Here is a 19,070-nt window from a genome sequence, read left to right as displayed (position 1 = left end):
TAACCTCTTATTGGAGAACTTGTCAGTGGCACTTCCTTACATTTCTTTGTTTTTCCTTCTGGAAAATCCCTGGGCTGGGTTATAATACTTCAGTGCACAAAACTGTTATTTAAGTATATATGTCCTAATCAACAGCCTAAGATGAGTTCATCAGTGACTTTGAGCTGATCCACTGTACATTGACCCATACATAAAAAGCAAAGTGAATACTACCACTAATAGGACCTACATTTCAGGATTTTGGTTTTGGTTTTGTTTTTTAAAAAGGAAGAGCATCTTTCTGATTGTCTTTGTTCTTTGAATCAGTTCCTTTAATGACTGAGAAAATGCATTTTATAGGTCATGCTTGGGCTTTTTCTGGGGACATGGAAAAATGAAAGTAGCTGTTCTGTGGAGGACAATAGTCTCCTTGGCAGTATTAAAATGATAAAGGGAGAAAGCTGCTTCCCTTCACATTCTGTATCTGAGCACTACCCTTTCACAGGATGTTAACTTGGGTCCATGGTGAAAGGGGAACAAAGCAAACACTCAGTTATTTCCTTGTTTTCTTAAGTATTCCTTAGTGTGATTTCCATGATAGTCCATGTATTTCAAAGAACCAATGTTTAACTCTACAAATATTTGTTTTTTATGCAGTTCCACCCATCATCAATAAAGGGGACCTACTGGGGCCAGGTCTTTCCCCTAAAGAAGTGAAGATCAAAGTCAACAATACCCTGACTTTGGAATGTGAAGCTTATGCGATTCCTTCTGCCTCTCTCAGCTGGTACAAGGATGGACAGGCCAGTCACATTTTCTCCTTTGCTAATAGTTTCCAGAAAACAAAAATCATCAGTTAAATTAAAAAAAAAAAAAGAAAGAAAAGAAAAGAAAAAAATACAAACACAAGTAACTCAGAGAATCAATGTCACCTTATAGCTAGCACAATACCATGCTCCTAGAATAGAAAACTGCAAAGAAACTTGAACCATGTTCAACAATCTTAACATGATTCCATCACTGGAAAGTTTGAAGGATTGTTTTTGTGGACATTAGCAATCATGTATGAAAATCCAGCCACCTTCCCATTGAGGAACAGTTTTGCATTCTGTGGCTTTTGCATTCTGTGGAGTAAGCAAACTTTGTAGAAAAGAAACACAGAACTAAGCCAGATTAAAATGATAGATATAACATGGGTACTGAGTTTATTCAGAATTTTCTCTTAACACCTTTAATTCTTTTATAAAAGGTAACGTTTTATATTCCAAGAGGAAGAAAAAATAGCTAAATGTGGTGATTAAGTACCCAATTCAATTAACTGAGGGCAACAAGAAGCTTTAAATAAAAGGCACATCCTTCAATTATGTGATCTGAATTTCAGACCATACATCCTTATTTCCTTCCATTCATGTTTTAAAGGTATATGTGCTAGTATTTTTACACCAAAATAGACTCATTTTTTTTGGGCTGCTGTTAACACTCTGCTTAATGCAGATGTGGCAAAACTAAGGCACTATTTGTCCTGTTGTACGCATAATCAACCAAATGGCTAGTTAAATTCCAGCTGCAGAAGTTCAGGTCAGAGTTATGATTTAAGATGCAGAAAGATATAGCTTTATTTTTTTCAGATCACAGAGATTTTGCAACACTGGCAGCTAGAAAAAAAAATCATCTCTTATAAAGTAAGCAAGTTTCATCTGGAAACCATTGCAAAAGGAAAAATATGGAACTCCCACCATGTTCTGTTTACAGTTTCTTTTCTGACTACAAGTACACTTCACTGTACAGTATCAATTCTATATGGGTTTGCTTAGAAACAGCTAATCCCATTCTCTTCTGAAATCTTATTATTTTATTTTTTATTTCACCTAGAATGTATTTTATTCCTCTTAGTTACTACACATGCACACACATACACACAAACACATACACACATAAAAATTGGCTAAAGACTAGAATTGTGCCAGGAATGAGACTTTTTTTTTAAAATATCATAATGAATGTTTAAATTATAGTTTCAAATCCAGACTCTGAAATTGATCCAATTATGATGCTTTAGTTAAACGGCTAAATTTTTCAGGCTTTTAGATTGGTTCTCTAAAATGAGTACCAAAAAAAAACCAAAAAACAAAAAACCTAGTTTTTGCTTATTTTCCGAATCCTTTCTTCTTTCATTCTTCAGATAAGCAGCACTACTCCAGTGAAACAGTACTTTTTGAGAAAATCCACCAAACATATTGGCCGTGTTAGCCACAATAAGTTTTAGTAGAATTTTTGAGTTCTATTTATTCATGCCCTGAAGTTTTTCTTTTAGCATAGAAAATTTAAATTATATTATTTTTTGTAAGTGATATAACATTAATAATGGTTTATTAATTCCCAAATTATTTATTAAGCACATGTTATTTGCTGGACACTATTTTAAGTGCAGGGGATACAGCTATGAAGGAAACAGACAAATATCTCTCCTCGTGCAAAGTTTGGGGAGACAAAAACTAAACAAACCAGTGCAACATATAATGTGCCAGATGGCGTAAATGTTATGCTGAAAACTCAGTTAGGAAGAGGAATAGTGAGCGTGGTAGTATGATCTCTTATTTATGTAGGGAAGGCCTCACTAATGAGGTGATATTTGAGTAGAAACTCAAAGAAAATGAAGAAAGCAGACACAAAATACCTGAGGGGAAGATATTCTAAAGTAGAGAGAATAGCGTGGACAAAGGCACCAAGGTACTTTGGCTGCTGTGCAGTGATCCATGGGAACACAGAAGTTGTGAGCAAAAGATTAATGGGGAGGCTGATCACACTGCCTTGTAAACCAGTTGGCCTTTATTCTGATAGGAAGCTACTGGAAATTTTTGAACACAAGCATGATATGATCTGACTTACGGTTTTAAGAGTATTCCATTGGCTTCTCTTTTGAGAGAAGATAGAGAGGGTCCAGATAAGAATTTATTTCAATGATCCAGGAGAGAGATGGTAGTTGCTTGGACAAAAGTGGTAGCAGGATGCAAGGGAAAACTGTGAGACAATGATGAGTCCAAGATTTTGCATGAGAGCAATAGGAGAGTGGGTTTAGATAGAAAGATAAGAGGTCTGAGGATTAAGCCCTGGAGGACTCCGGCATTTAGAGGTTGTGGGGCAGAGAGTGAAGTGTCCCAAAAGGTAGGGGAAAAAAAGGTTTTCAAAATAAAAACAACTTAAACTGTGTTTAATACCACTGATCAAGTAAAATAAAAACTGAGAATTGACCAGTAAATACATCAATATGGATGTTGTTGGTGCCTTTGACAATGGCATTTGGTCAAGTAGAGATGGTAAAAGTCTTATTGGAGTATATTCAAGAAAAGATGGAAGGAAACAGATACAGCAAATGTAGCAAACATTTTAAAGCCATCAGCTATAAAGGAGAGTAGAAAAATGTAAAGGTAGGCTGCACTGTAAAGAGTTTTGTTTTTTTTTTTTTTAATGGGGAAAATTACAGTATATTGTATGCAGATTGAAATCATCCAGTGGAAAGAAATCAGTTGATGATGATACAGGTGTCAGAGGACATAGTTGCTGGAAGAATGTCTTTGAATAGACCAGAAGATGTTCAGAATGGACAGACTGGTATTAACCAGGCTAGAGTTTTGCCAGGAGAATAAAATAAAGGGAAAGAGGGCAAGAGGAATCGAGGGTTTATGCAAGGAGCAGTTGTCATAATGGACCTTCTCTGGGTCACAAGGAGAGTGAGTGGCAGTGAACAGGGTCCTTGGATTATAGGACCAAAATTTCCTGGAATTGGGATGCTAGAGTGTTAGAGAGCTAGGAGGTGGTGGTCAGAGAGTGAGAACTTGAAAGTGAGATTATAAAGAGATGTGGTTCTTGGTAATTATAAAGCCTAGGATGACTTTCTGGTTGAGGGGCTGAGAGGATTGGGGACAGAAAATTAGAGGAGAGGAGGTCAAGGAGCTAAGAGCACACAGCATTGGATGAATGTCTACATGGGTGTTGAAATCAGCAAGAATTATGAGAAAAGTATCATTAGAAGGAATGACAGTGAACCAGGAGCTAAGATCTTCAAGGAATAAGGGGAACTTCGTGTAAATGGGAATGTTTCAAACCGAGGGCTTCAGAGGGGAGGGCGGTGGGGGAATGGGATAGGCTGGTGATGGGTATTAAGGAGGGCACGTATTGCATGGTGCACTGGGTGTTATATGCAACTAATGAATCATCGAACTTTACATCAAAAACCAGGGATGTACTGTATGGTGACTAACATAATATAATAAAAAAACATTATTATATATTAAAAAAAAGAAAGAAAAAGAAAAGGAAAAGAAGAATTTTATCCACAAAATAAACAAGTTGTGAGGCAAAAAAAAAAAAAAAAGATGAGAAATGTCCTATTAAGTGTAGGTAATGTTATTAATAAAACATCATAATACCAATATCTGTAAGTTAATGTGCCATTAAGTATAGTAACACTTTAAATCAAACATTGTAATATAAATATCTCTAGGTTAAAATTTTTCCATTTATGAAGTAATGATGTTTCTGAATGAACAATAGTGATATTTATATCAAATCAGACTGTTAATGCCCTCAATCTTTCATTTAAAAACTCTAGTATTTTCTACAGAATTGTAGTACACTATGGGATCAGCTGCAAATAATTTTTTCCAACATGGATAAATGGATATGGTACCTAAGAATGTTTTTTATCATAAAATATGCATTTATATATTTGGTATATAAATGTACCACCCAGAAATACTGGCACAGATGTAAAGTATATGAGCATTATTTTCAATAAATAAAAATATGATTACTCAAAAAAGTTTAATCAAACTAAATTAATTCAATTATTGTCTTGAGTATTTCAAATATAATTTTATTTTTATTTATTAAAAAAAATCCTAAAAAGTATAAACTGTATGATCTTTTAGATGATTTATTAGTGTACTTCAAGGTAACATTATTTAATTGAATCACAGCCCCTTAAATCAGATGATCATGTCAATATTGCTGCAAGTGGACACACACTTCAAATAAAGGAGGCTCAGATATCAGATACTGGACGGTATACTTGTGTAGCATCTAATATTGCAGGTGAAGATGAATTGGATTTTGATGTGAATATACAAGGTAATAATAAATATACTTATTGTGTGTAATTCAGTTTATATGATCTGTCAAAACAATGAAAAAGAGACTTGACTTGGTTTATTTTAAATACCTTTTTTTCTGTTGACAAAGAAGAAAATAATCCATCATTCAGGGTTACTTCTGCTATTTTTATGTTTCCTTCTGATATATTTTTGTAAAGTATTCTTCATTTACAAATTGGGATCACATGATACAGACTTTTCTATTACATTAGCTTCCCCTAACTTTTTATTATGAAGGCTTTTTTGATAGTGTTTACCTGGAAGGTAAGAAAGTAAAGTACATAATTTAAAGTGGTCAGATGTGAAATTAAATGATGACTCAGGTCCTACAAACTTTCTGAGTTGGGCAAGTTACCTAAATATTTTAAGCCTTGGTTTCCTTGCTTTTAAAATTAATGCTTTGTGAAGTTGTGGTGAGTACTAAATAACGTAAAGTGTGTAAAACTCTTAGCAAAATGTTTAAGAAGTGGTACCTGGTATTAATGTTGTTGATACTGTTACTTTCATGCTTTTATATATGCTTTTTAAAACATGCTTTTTAATAACTGTATTTATCAGTTGAGTATTAACATATATATTTAACTAGATTCCTATTGTTGAATGTCTAGGTTGTTTCCAAGTTTTCACTACTTGGGTAATGCTTCACTGAACATCTTTATACATAAAACTTCTGCACATCTGTGGTTTCTCGTAAGTTGCTAGTAGTAGAAATTTTAGGTCATGTGTTATTCCCTTTTTTAATGCTTTTGATGTGCAGGAAAATTGCCTTCTCGAAAGTTCATGTTTGTCCCTCAGAAATGTTTGAGAATGTCCTATTATTTTTGCAAATGGAGTTATTAATCCTGTGATTGCATAACTTCTTTAACCTTCTTAGAGGCTCAAGACAAATCATTGGCAGGTGCTCTCCGTTGAGCCCGAAGTTTTGAATGATTCCTCAAAATTTAGTTTTCCCTGCTATGATCATGTTCCTTAGCCATCCATATTAGAGTAGGTTCATCCCTGAGAATAGACCCCTTCATCTTCTAAGAGCTAGAGATCTTTAACAGGGAGAGCAAAACATGAGCATGGCATTTTGAGCCCCATATTTCTTGTTCTTCCACATGAAAACCAATGCTGACTTCCGTCTACTACATTGTTTGGCTCAGGGCTAGAGTTGGTAGGTTTATAAGTACTTGAAAATATTTTCACATTGTCTGATTTATTACATTTACACATCATTCTTGTGAAAATACAGCCAAGATCTTTGTTTAATTAATGCTAGCATTCACATGTGTCTAAACTGTCATGTCTTTCCTCCATAGTTCCTCCAAGTTTTCAGAAGCTCTGGGAAATAGGAAACATGCTGGATACTGGCAGGAGTGGCAAAGCCAAGGATGTGATTATCAACAATCCCATTTCTCTTTACTGTGAAACAAATGCTGCTCCGCCTCCTACGCTGACATGGTATAAAGATGGCCGTCCTCTGACCTCAAGTGACAGAGTGTTGATTCTACCAGGTAAAGATCACTATGAACAGGGTGAAAATCTGAGTCTCTGCCAAATGTGTTTCTCCCCATTTATTAGACCAGTTGAATTGATCAGCTTTCTGGCCATGTAATTTAACTGACAGAGGCTGCCAAATGCCACTAGTATCTGTGTAGCTTTGAGCCAAGTGTCTAGGCTGAGAATTTGACTATAGGCTGGAATACCTTAGGTAATTTTCAGATCTATACAGGATCATTCTATCAACTTAAGAAGTCCTTTGGCTTCCATGAGGCTCCATTTCTCTAATAGTGTGATGAGATCATCAGTTTGGTTTCTATACATTATTAATGATAAATTCTAAAATACGTTTACAAATAGTTGCTATTCACTTTATGAAATACATTTATCATAAATCAATAGTTATGATTATTAGTTTCAAATATTTGAGTTGTCACATGGTTTATCGGTAGAAAAGGAGATATTTAAATTGTTGTGGAATCATAATCTTTTCAAAGCTTCTATTTAATTTTAACAAATATCAAATGGGCTTGTCAAAATTTACTAAGTTGTACACCTACGGTCAGCATATTTCATGGTGTGTAAATTGGATTTCAATTAAATACGAGATATCTTGAAAAAAAATTTTTAAAGGTGGCTAAATGCAAATGACAGCTAAATGTTGTGATTGTGATCCGAAACTGGATCTAGGCTTAGGGGAAAATATTTATAAAAGATTGTAACAATAATAAAATTTGAATATGGACTATGGATTCATTAGTAGTTCTGTGTTGTTGTTAAACTTCCTGATTTTGATCACTGTACTATAGTTATATGAGGGATTATTCTTGTCCTTATGAAAGACAGATTTATATATATTTAGGGTAAAGAGACACCGTGTTTCCAACTTATTCTCAAATAGTTCAGAAAAAGGTTTTTTATATAAATAAATATATAAATATATATATGAGCTAAACAAGTGAATTATATATTAAGAGATAAAATAAGCAAAGTGGGGGCGCCTGGGTGGCACAGCGGTTAAGCGTCTGCCTTCGGCTCAGGGCGTGATCCCTGCGTTATGGGATCGAGCCCCGCATCAGGCTCCTCCGCTATGAGCCTGCTTCTTCCTCTCCCACTCCCCCTGCTTGTGTTCCCTCTCTCGCTGACTGTCTCTATCTCTGTCAAATAAATAAATAAAATCTTTAAAAAAATAAAAAATAAAATAAAACAAGCGAAGTGAAATATAAATAATTGGTAAACATAAGTGAAAAAAAATTTTTTTTAAAGATTTTATTTATTTATTCAACAGAGATAGAGACAGCCAGAGAGAGAGGGAACACAAGCAGGGGGAGTGGGAGAGGAAGAAGCAGGCTCATAGCAGAGGAGCCTGATGCGGGGCTCGATCCCATAACACCGGGATCATGCCCTGAGCCGAAGGCAGATGCTTAATCGCTGTGCCACCCAGGCGCCCCATAAGTGAAAATTTTTTATACTGTCATTGAAACTTTTCTTTGAGTTTGAAATTATATCAATGTGAAAAGTTTTAAGAATAGTCGGAGTTATTCTTTTTAAATTGTTATGTATAATAATATACTTTATACCTTTTGCATCCCTGGCTATTGCTTTCTCAAACCTATACCTGCATCAAACATTGTAAACTTCTTTTACATGTGTTCAAAACTGTAAAATCAAGAAGTCACTGCATAATAACATTTCCCCATGGAATATGATGAGGGGCATAGAGCAACCTTACCCTCTTGTGAAAAATATACATGAGCTGTTTCTCTCTCAGGAGATCTGATTCATACTTTGGATCACTTTTCAATAATGCAGTGTTTGTTATACTAATGGTATGTGGAATTAAAACTGAACCATTAGATGAAATAAGAACCCTGAAAGAAATTGTAAGGAAGTCATTAGACCTGAAAAATTCATCTCTGTTTATGATCAGTAGGATTTAGAAAAGTAAACATATGGGGATATGTTTTCAGGAGGGCGAGTGTTGCAGATTCCTCGGGCCAAAGTAGAAGATGCGGGCAGATATACATGTGTGGCTGTGAATGAAGCTGGAGAAGATTCCCTTCAGTATGACGTTCGTGTACTCTGTGAGTTTTTCTTTTGTTTGTCATGCATTCTTTCACTAAAAAATATTTTTTGAGGAACTAGTGATTGCAAGATGTTGCATTAAGCACTTTAAAGGCTATAAAGATAATCAGAAAATGATAGTTCTACTGAGGAATTAATTATCTTATGCAAATTGAGAACACATTAGTTAGGACTCTTGAAATATCAGATAACAAATGGCTTAAACTAAAAAAAAAAAAAAAAAAAAAAAAAAAAAAGAATCCATTGACTCATGAACCCAAAGAGTCCCAGAGTAGAGCTGGCTACAGTCGTACCTGACTTCTGTGGCTCAAAAGAGGTCAAGCAGACTTAACCTTCCTCTTTCTCTTGTTTTTTTCTCTGTTATTAGCATCACTGTCAGGTGGGGGATCCCCTTGAATGATAAGTTGGCCCTCAGAGCCTCTAGTCTTATATCCTTCTAATTTCATATCCAAATGAAAGATTTTCTTAGTATTTACAACTGAAGTCCTAGAATTAGATTTTCATGGCTTTAATTGGCCAAGCATGAATCACAGCTCTATCCCTGAACCAATTATAGAAGCTAAGTGGCCTGTTTAAGGCCTAGTTTCTGTGCCTACGCTTAGACCACATTGTTCTCCATCTGAATGCATGGACTAAGAGTAGAAAAAGTATTGTACCTTGAAGGGGAAAGAGAGGTGATGTTGCTAGAAGCTGAAACAAATAGTTGCCTTCATTAGAAGAGATTGGTCTTGAGAAGTAGCAGTGGGAATGTATAAGAAGCAGTCAGTATGAAAAAGTTCCCAGAGGAAGTTATGAAGTAATATGAAATATTAGGCGCTTGTCTCAGAGCATGAGATGATGCTGAGATTTTTATTCTGAGTGATTAAGAAAATGGTGGCAAGAATAATAAAAATAGAAGACCTAGGAAAACATTATTTGGGAAAAAGGAAGTCGATTTTGTGTTGGGACATGTTGAATTCAGCATGTTATAATAATATTGAAGGGGCCGTTGAAAATAAGGTACCAAGCCACCAGACAAAAGGGTAAATCTTGAGCAACTAATTAGAAAGAAAAGAAAACAAATATAGAGTACCTTTAAGACATTTTGCCGAGGACTGAAGAGATGGAGCAGAGTTTTAAGATAGCTTGTTTGAGGAAACATATTTAAGAAAGGTTTGAGCTTGCTTACAGACCAAAGAAAATGATCCAACAGAAAGGGACAAATTAAATTTTCAAGGGGTGGGGGTGGTGGTGCAGGAATTCATGGATCAAGGTCCTAGAACAGGTGAAAAATGCAATCAAGGAACCAAGAGAGGTTAATTAGCATTTCATGGTAATGAATTGCCACTCTTTAAAATGGTTAGTAGGGAAATGTAGAAATGCATATCAAATGTATCTAGTCCTTTTCATTAACTATGAGAGCAAGACAAACAGTGGTAGGGATGGTTGGGCCTGTGAAAAACAGAAAACTTTAGTGATTACCACCATGGAGGATGTGATAGACAGTCAGCTGTTGATGTTGGAGTCATTTGGCTCAGTTATTCCTTTCTGAAGCCACCCTTCCTTCTACAGCATTCCCAGTAACCAGGAGGCAGAGGTAGAAAAATTAGTGTGCTCCATCTGGCTGGAGTGGGGTTGTGCCACAAGGTAACCAGATATATATTGTGGAAGTGCTGGAAGGTGAAAGACTATAGAACGTGCAGCAAGACAGAGCATCAACGAAATGACCCCTGTGAGGTCTGAGCAAGGCAAGAGGAAAAATGATGGAAGGAGGCTGATGGGCTGATTGTAAGCGGGGAAGGTGTAGAAGGGCTAGTGTTTTCAGTGCAAACAAAGAGCGGCTTATGAAGGAAACCTGAAAAGAGGTAGAAGAAAGAAAACAGTAGAGTTCAAAAAATTCTGTATTTGACAAATATCTATTGATTACCAAACAATGTGCCAGGAACCTGTGCTAGGCACTGAGGATACAGCAGTGAATACAGGAGACATCAGTCCTTCTTCAGGGAGCTTATAACTTACAGAAGAAAGAAGTATTAATGTTGAATGGTCCAAGGTATAGCTGTCTAGGGCTGACTGACATGGAGTAGAGGTGAAATTGTATTAGAGTGGGATCGGTCATCAACATAGATTTTAAAGTTTGTAAGACAGTGGTAAGGAAAAGAAAAAGGGAAGAGAAGACGATTAAATAAAATTAGTGCTAACATCACCAAGAACAGTGTAGTACCCTAGACCACCTGACTAAATTTGACTTAAGTTTGGAAAGAGTTTAGGACAGAGTAGAAGGATCTGGTAAAGAAGCAAGATAATATGGTTTGGGAAGGACTGGGAGTAAATTAAATTGAAATGGAACTTAGGGATTGGGTAGATGTTCATCCCTTCAGGCTATTTTAACTAAGAGGAAGTTGGAAAGCATGTTGGAGATGAGTTTAGCGATGTGGAACAAAACAAGAAAAATGAACTGGACCCAAAAATCTGTCTACATTAGGGATGTTTCACAATGTTTGATGCTCACCTCCTACGTGCTACTCCACGGTTCTCTACTGAGAATAATTCTGAGTGATGTAAGCTAGCTGATGAGGCATGGCTGCTGGAGGGTGGGTCAGACCAAAGAGCTCTGGTGGAGGCCTGTACAGGTCAGACCTTGGACCTATAGACCGTCTCATGGTTCAGCTCCAAGGAGACGTTGAGGAAAACATTGAATCTTTATGTCCCAACAACTCATTTGGTTAGTTTTCATGGTATTGAGGTTAGTGATAGGCTCATTTAATCTGAAATGTAAGTTTATTATTTACTAATCTGCGCTTCAAGTTATATTTTATGTTACCTAGAGTATAGTAAAAGTCATATAACTTTGAATGTGAAAATTTGCATCCAAAATAACATTGAAATTCTACTATGTACCTTGTAGCCTTGATTATTTTCGTTACAGACTTCCAGTTTAGTTTTTGAAAGACCCAAATACCACAGGACTGCATTTACATTAAATATATAGTCTTTGCTGATTGCTAAAGATATGGTACATTTTAAGAGAGTGAAACAGAATAGCTAAGCTTTCCAAATAAAATAAAATGATTATTCACTTTGAAAATGAATTTCTACATTTATAACAGCAGCCAACACATATGTTTCTAGTTTATGTAACATTTCCATTTTTAAAAATTTTATGGGTAATATGCGATTTTTTTCATAACTGAGTGGTCTAACATAAGGTAGATATGTACCTAGATTCTATGGTATCATTTTAAATGAAACTGAGTATATGTAGAAAAATCCAAGATGTGACTCCTCAAACTTTAGTGTACATAAGGATCATCTGTTAAAACACAAATTTCTTGGGCCCTTTGAGAGATACCCGTTGAGGAGATCTGAGTGGGCCCCAAAATTGGCATCTCTAGCCAAGCTCCCAGGTGATAATGATACCACTGTCTGGAGAAACACATTTAAGTAGCCCAGACAATTCCCTTGTAAATGAGACCAAATCTGTACATTCCAAATACACTTTAAAGGTATAATTTATCTGGCTTCTCTGGATAACCAAATAACTTAATTATTCATTCATGCAGGTGCTACTTACATGTATGCTTAAAAACCCAGAAGGCATAGTTCAAGGCATGAGAAAGAAGCAAGGTCAGATAAATTGGGGAAGGTTTGGCACTGTGGTAGGGGTGAGTCCAGGATAGGTAAACCAAATTCACACAATTTTTATCACCACCCTAATTTATTAGTGTAAAATGTTATTCAACAATCTTGGTTTCTTCTTCAACTTTGCTCTTCTGTTATCATCCCATGCTTTTTAAAGCTGTCAGAAAACTAGAATAATTGAGAAAGACCTTATTTCCTGTCATTTCTTTTTATTGCAATCATCTATTAGTGCCACCAGTTATTAAGGGAGCAAATAGTGATCTCCCTGAAGAGGTCACCGTGCTGGTGAATAAAAGCACACTGATGGAGTGTTTATCCAGTGGCAGTCCAGCACCAAGGAATTCCTGGCAAAAGGATGGACAGCCTTTGCTAGAAGATGGGCATCATAAGTTTCTATCTAATGGAAGAATTCTGCAGGTAAAAGTAAAAAATCTTACTTTAAAATAGCTATTTGACCTTGTATTTCCTAAGTCTTTTTTACTTTTAAAAGTAATTTTTAGGGTGCCTAGGTGGCTCAGTTAAATGTCTACCTTTGGATCAGGTCATGATCCCAGGGTACTGGGATTGAGTCCCACATTGTTTCTCCATCTGCCTCTGCCTCTTCGACCTGCTTGATCTCCTCTCTCTCTCTCAAATAGATAAATAAATAAATCTTTAAAAAATAAATTTAAAAAATATAAAAGTAATTTTTATTGGTCTATGAATATTATATTTGTAAAAATAACTAACCATGAGAAGAATATAAAATAAAATTCTTTATTCTATTCCCCCTATCAGAGGTGACCACTGTTTTTTTTAAGTTTTTATTTAAATTCCAGTTATTTAACAGACAGTGTTATATTAGTTTTGGGTGTACAATACAGTGATTCAGCACTTCCATACATCACCCAGTCCTCATCACAAGTGCACCCCTTAATCCCCATCATCGGTTTCACCCATCCCCCCACCACCCTTCCTTCTGGTAATCATCAGTTTGTTCTCTATAGTTAAGAGTCTGTTTCTTGGTTTGCCTCTTTTTTTTCCCTATGATCATTTGCTTTGTTTCTTAAATTCACATATGAGTGAAATCATATGGTATTTGTCTTTCAGAGGTGACCACTACTAACACTTTTGTGTTAATTCTTACAAAAATTGTACATGCAACACATGCACACTCCTAAATTTGCTGAAATATGGCCTTTGTGATAAAAGCCACATTATAATTAGTATAATCCTTTCCACTGTGTATTTCTGATGGTAAAATCCTAGATGGTATTAGGTTCCCTGTAGATTAAAACTTCCCCTGTATTAGTAAAGAATTGATAATAAATAATGGAAACCACATAAATATCCTGAATTGTTGCTCACTAATGACCATGTTTATATTTTTCTTTTTAAGTGTCTTAAAAGAAAGTTATGTGTTTATAGAAATAACACCAACTCTTTTGTTAGGATACAATTTAATAAATTATTTTTGACCACGTAAGAGATATTCTATGAATCCAAGAATCTAAGCATAACAAATGTATCCAACACAGGACATACCTTATCGAGTTCTTTTCTTTAAAAAAAAAAACAAAAAAACGCACACACACAAGAACCAGATTCAGTGCCTATAAATAACCTTAAATTCTCAAAGTATCTTCTAAATGTTGTGACTGTATCTATTTGATGTCATACAACCTCTAACAAAATATTTAAGTGTTTCTATGTCTCAGGCCAAAAGATATATAGATGGATAGAAATTTCTGCCTAATAAATATAAGTGCAATTATTAGCTAATTATTGCGGTATAAAACAAAATACTCCAAAACAATAACTTAAAACAATAAACATTTTTTTAGTTCAGAAGTCTTCTAGCTGGCTGGGTAATTCTTCTGGTCTCAAGTGTCTGGATGCTCTGAGTTGAGTAAGTGGTCTGCTGGACTTGGCTGGGCTCTTGGCACATATCCAGGGCCTCTGTTGTAATAACTGAGCTGATTCTGACCCGCCATGATTCTCTTGCCCTCCAGCAGGCTAGTCCTGGCTTTCTCACATGGTGGTAGCTGAGTTCAGAAAGAGTGAGGAAAGGCACTAGGCCTCTTCCGGCCTAGGTTTGAAATGGTACTTTGTCACTTTTCACCACATTGTGTTGGTCAGAGCCATTCACAAGGCCAACATAAATTCTGCATCTTACTCTACCTCTTAATGTGAGGAGCTTCAAAGCCATATTGCCAGATAGGGAAGAGAAAGAATAATTGGGGAAATTTTTATAGTCAGCATATAACAAGTATGTTTAAAATTGCCTTTTTTGATTGGAAATCTTTTTTTTATAATAATTTTTTATTATGTTATGTTAGTCACCATACAGTATATCCTTAGTTTTTGATGTAATGTTCCATGATTCATTATTTGCGTATAACACCTGGTGCACCATGCAATATGTGCCTTCCTTAATACCCATCACCAGCTTATCCCATTCCCCCAGCCCCCTCCCCTCTGAAGCCCTCAGTTTGTTTCCCAGAGTCCACAATCTCTCATGGTTCATTCCCCCTTCTGTTTACCCCCCCTTCATTCTTCCCTTCCTTCTCCTACTGATCTTCCTATTTCTTATGTTCCATAAATGAGTGAAACCCTATGATAATTGTCTTTAAGAAGATGTGGTCCATATATACAATGGAATATTACTCAGCCATCAGAAAGAACAATTACACAACATTTGCAGCAACATGGACGGGACTGGAGGAGATCATGCTAAGGGATTGGAAATCTTTACAAATAAATATTTAATTGACCTGACAATTAAAAGCTAACATCAGCACTATTGTATACAAAAATTTCTTTGTTTTGTGTTCATCTGATATTAACCAGAATGAATATGTGCTGTTTATTCTGAAATGTAATGATGATTATGAAAAGTTCTTTATTAAAAATTTCAGTTGGAATTTCATTTTTTCCCTTAGATTCTAAACACTCAAATGACAGATATCAGCAGGTATGCGTGTATTGCTGAGAACACAGCTGGAAGTGCCAAAAAATATTTTAACCTCAACGTTCATGGTAAGGGCTCAGTTCCAATAACATTTCTTAAAGTATGCTTGAAAAAGCAGGAAAACTGTGTTTTAGATTATGTAGACTTATTTTGTATTTTTAACTTGAACAATGTGTGGAGCCTGCATTTTTTTAACCTCCAGTCTTTCTTCCCATCACATAGTAGGATTGTAAAGTACAAATCTTCTAGGAAGCCTGTTTTTACATTATTTCAGTTCCTCGGGAGAAAGTAGTTACTCCTACATATTTGAAAAGGAAAAAAAAAATCCAAAATTTAAATCCCCAAAATTATATGTTCATATAAACTTAGAACCAAATATAGCTCTTTTATTTATAAAAACTTACCCAGTAATCCTAATTGGAACCAGTTTTTGTCCTCAAAGGTAGAATTCATGTTGAGTTACATTCTCCAGTACCATTAGGTATACTCCCTGGAGAAGAAAAAGTCATTTTTGGAGTTTAATAATTCCTAAAAACCATCACTACACCTAATTCACTCATCAAACTAAGTTCTTGATTGATGCTAGACACTGCATGGATACTCGTTTTTCTGCTAAAATGCTGTTGAGATAGAAAAAAAAGCCATTGGATGTCTACCACAAATGATTAATTTTAGTTTTGGGACACATATCTGTTTTGAGAATATTAAATTTGGAAATGGTGAACAATCATTATAAAATATTTCCTTTACATGTAGGATACACATACAAAATTCTAGCTCATTTTGGAAATAGCTGAAATTTGACATTTCATGAAAATTTTCTCCCTTCAAAAGACTTCTGTTTAGCATCATAAATATCCTTTTTTGGTGTGATATGTAGGGAGTATTGGTGTCCAGCAATGTTTGGTGTTTGTGGGACAGACATTTGAAACATCTTTATCTTTGTATTCCCAGTGAGTAACATGTGTAACATGTGATAGTAAAAGAAATTTTTGCCTTTTTGATGTTTTGCTTTTGTTTTTGACGTTGTTTTAAGACCTCAGTCTTAATATAATAGAGTGTTATATTAATTGCATTCCTTAGTTCATGTGTCACTATCATCATTGGCCTGAACAAGACCCATCTTTACTTTTATTTATTAAAATATTCATTCATGTAGTCATTCATTTTTATGCCCATTCCTTGTTCTCTCCTTTCATAGGAAACCATTCAAATGGTATAATATCTTCAAGTTTTTTTAATGAGTAAGTCTGGCCAAAACAGAAACAGTGGTTTATGAATTCTCAGGAAGAAATAAACAAGTATGATGATTGTGAGAGCACACATTCTAATCTGTAAAGTGCAGTAGAATAAATGTTGAAAATAAAAGTGTTATTTTTTCTGATTCCTAAGGCAGACTTAATTTTTCCTCCACTATGTGATCAAAAGCCCCAATTATAGCAAGTCCATAAGTTGCCTAATATGTATTAGTTATCTTTATATGTCTCTATGTTCACCCCCATCCTGTAACTTTATTATAGATGTTGTAGGGAAATGGTCATTTCTTACAGATCTTGGTCTCCCTGGACCCATCTATAGTCATGGTAGTTGTTAAATAAATATTTGGTGTTTTTTCATATCAGTTGCCTCTTCCTAATGTACAGCAAAAATACCTCCACCTCTCAAGGTAGAGGCAGCAGCCACTAGAGTTTACCCTTAAGGACTGGAGTTCAGGATGGTGTTTCCTCATTCACAGGTTCATGATACCTTGATCTCCCAGTTGTGGTCAGGAACCCATACCTACATATTAGAAAATTCATTTTGGGGAGAAATGATTTAAATTGTTTTCGCTTAAAACCATACTGTTTGTTATCTCCCACTACAACAGAGCTTGCTTCTTTTGGACTCTGACCTTCAGTCAGCCGGCCCATGGGTTTTCAGCTCTCTTGTCTTCACTCTCCTTCACATCCGGCTTAACTTCTCATGGAACAACATTTCAATCACCTCTCTTAGTCTTCTTATTGCTCTTGCTCAGTAAAAGCTCAACTCTGCATCTAACAACACAACATATTGTCCACTTGTTACCTACTAGGTATCAAGTTTTTATGTATGCTATTTCACTTAATAAACTCAATAACCCCAGGTGGTTGGTACCACCTGATACCATTTTTACAGATGAAAAGGCTGAAGCCTGGTGAGATTAAGTTGCATGCCCAAAGTTACAGATCTCACAAATACAATACCAGGATTGTTACTTAGGAAGTCTGATTCAAGAGATTTTAAACTTAGCTGTTTTACTATATTGCTTCTCACTAAATTCCACATCTGACCATACCTTCACCTAGGTGGCTAACCATGGCTGGGGGAACTTATGGAGTCAGGAACATCAGTGTTATTATAAGTTCATAGGTACCATCTTGAACTGGGTCCTCCATACTGCCTGGGGCTCCTCCTCTTGTCTCTGTTCCCTAGTGACTCTCTCACGCCTTCATCTCTCTCCTCAGATGTCATATGACCCTTGGCTTAGTGGGATCAGGCTACCATAACAAAATGCCAGAGAGTGCATGACTTAAGCAACATAAATGTATTTTTTCACTGTCCGGAGGCTGAAAAGTCCAAAATCAAGATTCCAGCAGGGTCTGGTTTCTAGTGAAGGCTCCACTGGCTTGTATTCCAGCTACTTTGTCCTCATAAGGCCTTTTTACTGAGCATGCATGGCCAGAAAAGCAAGGAAGCTCTCTGGTGTCTCTTCTTATAAGGACAATGATTCTATAAGATCAGGGCCCTACCCTTACAACCTCATTTAGCCGTAATGACTCCCTTAAGGGTGCCATCTCCAAATATAGCCACAGTGGGGGCCAGGGCTTCAGTATCGGAACTGGGGGGAGCAAGGAGGGATATGTAAACATTCAGTCCATAACACCCCCCCTCACCTTCAGTAAATGCCCTCACTTCCTATTTTACAGGGAAAGGGAAGGCATATCCCAGAAACCACCTCAAATTCCCACCATCAAATCGAGCATACTAGCAGCATCTGTTACTGCCATTTCTTCCTTCCCATTGTTACAGCAGAAGATGGAAGCATTCCTCTACCTTCCAAATGCCAGTAGTTTGACTGTAGATCCCCGCTCACTGCCTCCTCAAAAATCTCTTATAATCTCCTCTCTTCCTTTTGAATATGAAATTCTCACTCTTTATTGCTTCCTTCCCAATAGCACTTGTCTTTTCCCTTTTTAAACAACAACCAAAAAAGGTCTTCCTAAGACCTGAATTTTCCCTTTAGCTACCTCCCTCACTTTTTCTCCAATTTCAAAGCAAATGTCTTTAATAACTGTATATGTTTAATGTCTGATTTCTCCCACTCACTCCTGCCACCACTGTGTTCCAAATTTCACCTCCACAACACCAATGAGACTGCTCATTGAATTCACCAAATGGCATCCTTATAAAGTCCAAGAGGCACTTTCTAGGCTTTATCTTTCTTAACTTCTGTGCATTTGACATCTGGGCCATGATCATTTTCAAAAATTCTCTTCATTTGGCTTTTGTGACACCTACACCCCTTATTTACATCTTGCCTTCCCAGTCTGTCATTCCTGGTTGACTTTGCTGATTCCTCCTTCTCTACTTGACTATTACACTTTAGTTTTTCAAGCTCTGGACTTTGTTCTGATCACATCCTAGGTGATCTTATGCATTTCCAAATTTCAGATACTATCTATATACAAATAGCTTCAAAGTTTTTATTTTTAACCGGGGCCCCCTCAGGAACTCCAGACCCTTCTATCCAAATACCTACTTCTTGCCAACACAAATGTCTA

General features: G+C 36.0%; 1 protein-coding gene across 2 annotated transcripts in view; it reads left to right on the top strand.

Moving 5' to 3' along the window:
- HMCN1 (hemicentin 1) overlaps positions 1-19,070 on the top strand; it is a 477,641-nt gene that overhangs the window by 354,661 nt on the left and 103,910 nt on the right. For both annotated transcript variants that reach the window (XM_034666795.1, XM_034666794.1), the window contains exons 52-57: positions 637-782; positions 4,959-5,109; positions 6,434-6,628; positions 8,585-8,698; positions 12,550-12,737; positions 15,242-15,338. In XM_034666795.1, the coding sequence (XP_034522686.1) occupies positions 637-782; positions 4,959-5,109; positions 6,434-6,628; positions 8,585-8,698; positions 12,550-12,737; positions 15,242-15,338 (891 nt within the window). The remainder of the gene's footprint in view (positions 1-636; positions 783-4,958; positions 5,110-6,433; positions 6,629-8,584; positions 8,699-12,549; positions 12,738-15,241; positions 15,339-19,070) is intronic.

The sequence above is a fragment of the Ailuropoda melanoleuca genome, chromosome 8, assembly GCF_002007445.2.
Source record: "Ailuropoda melanoleuca isolate Jingjing chromosome 8, ASM200744v2, whole genome shotgun sequence".
Classification (NCBI taxonomy): domain Eukaryota; kingdom Metazoa; phylum Chordata; class Mammalia; order Carnivora; family Ursidae; genus Ailuropoda; species Ailuropoda melanoleuca.
The sequence above is the reverse complement of the archived record's forward strand: the minus strand, read 5'-3'. Positions and strand labels throughout refer to the sequence as shown.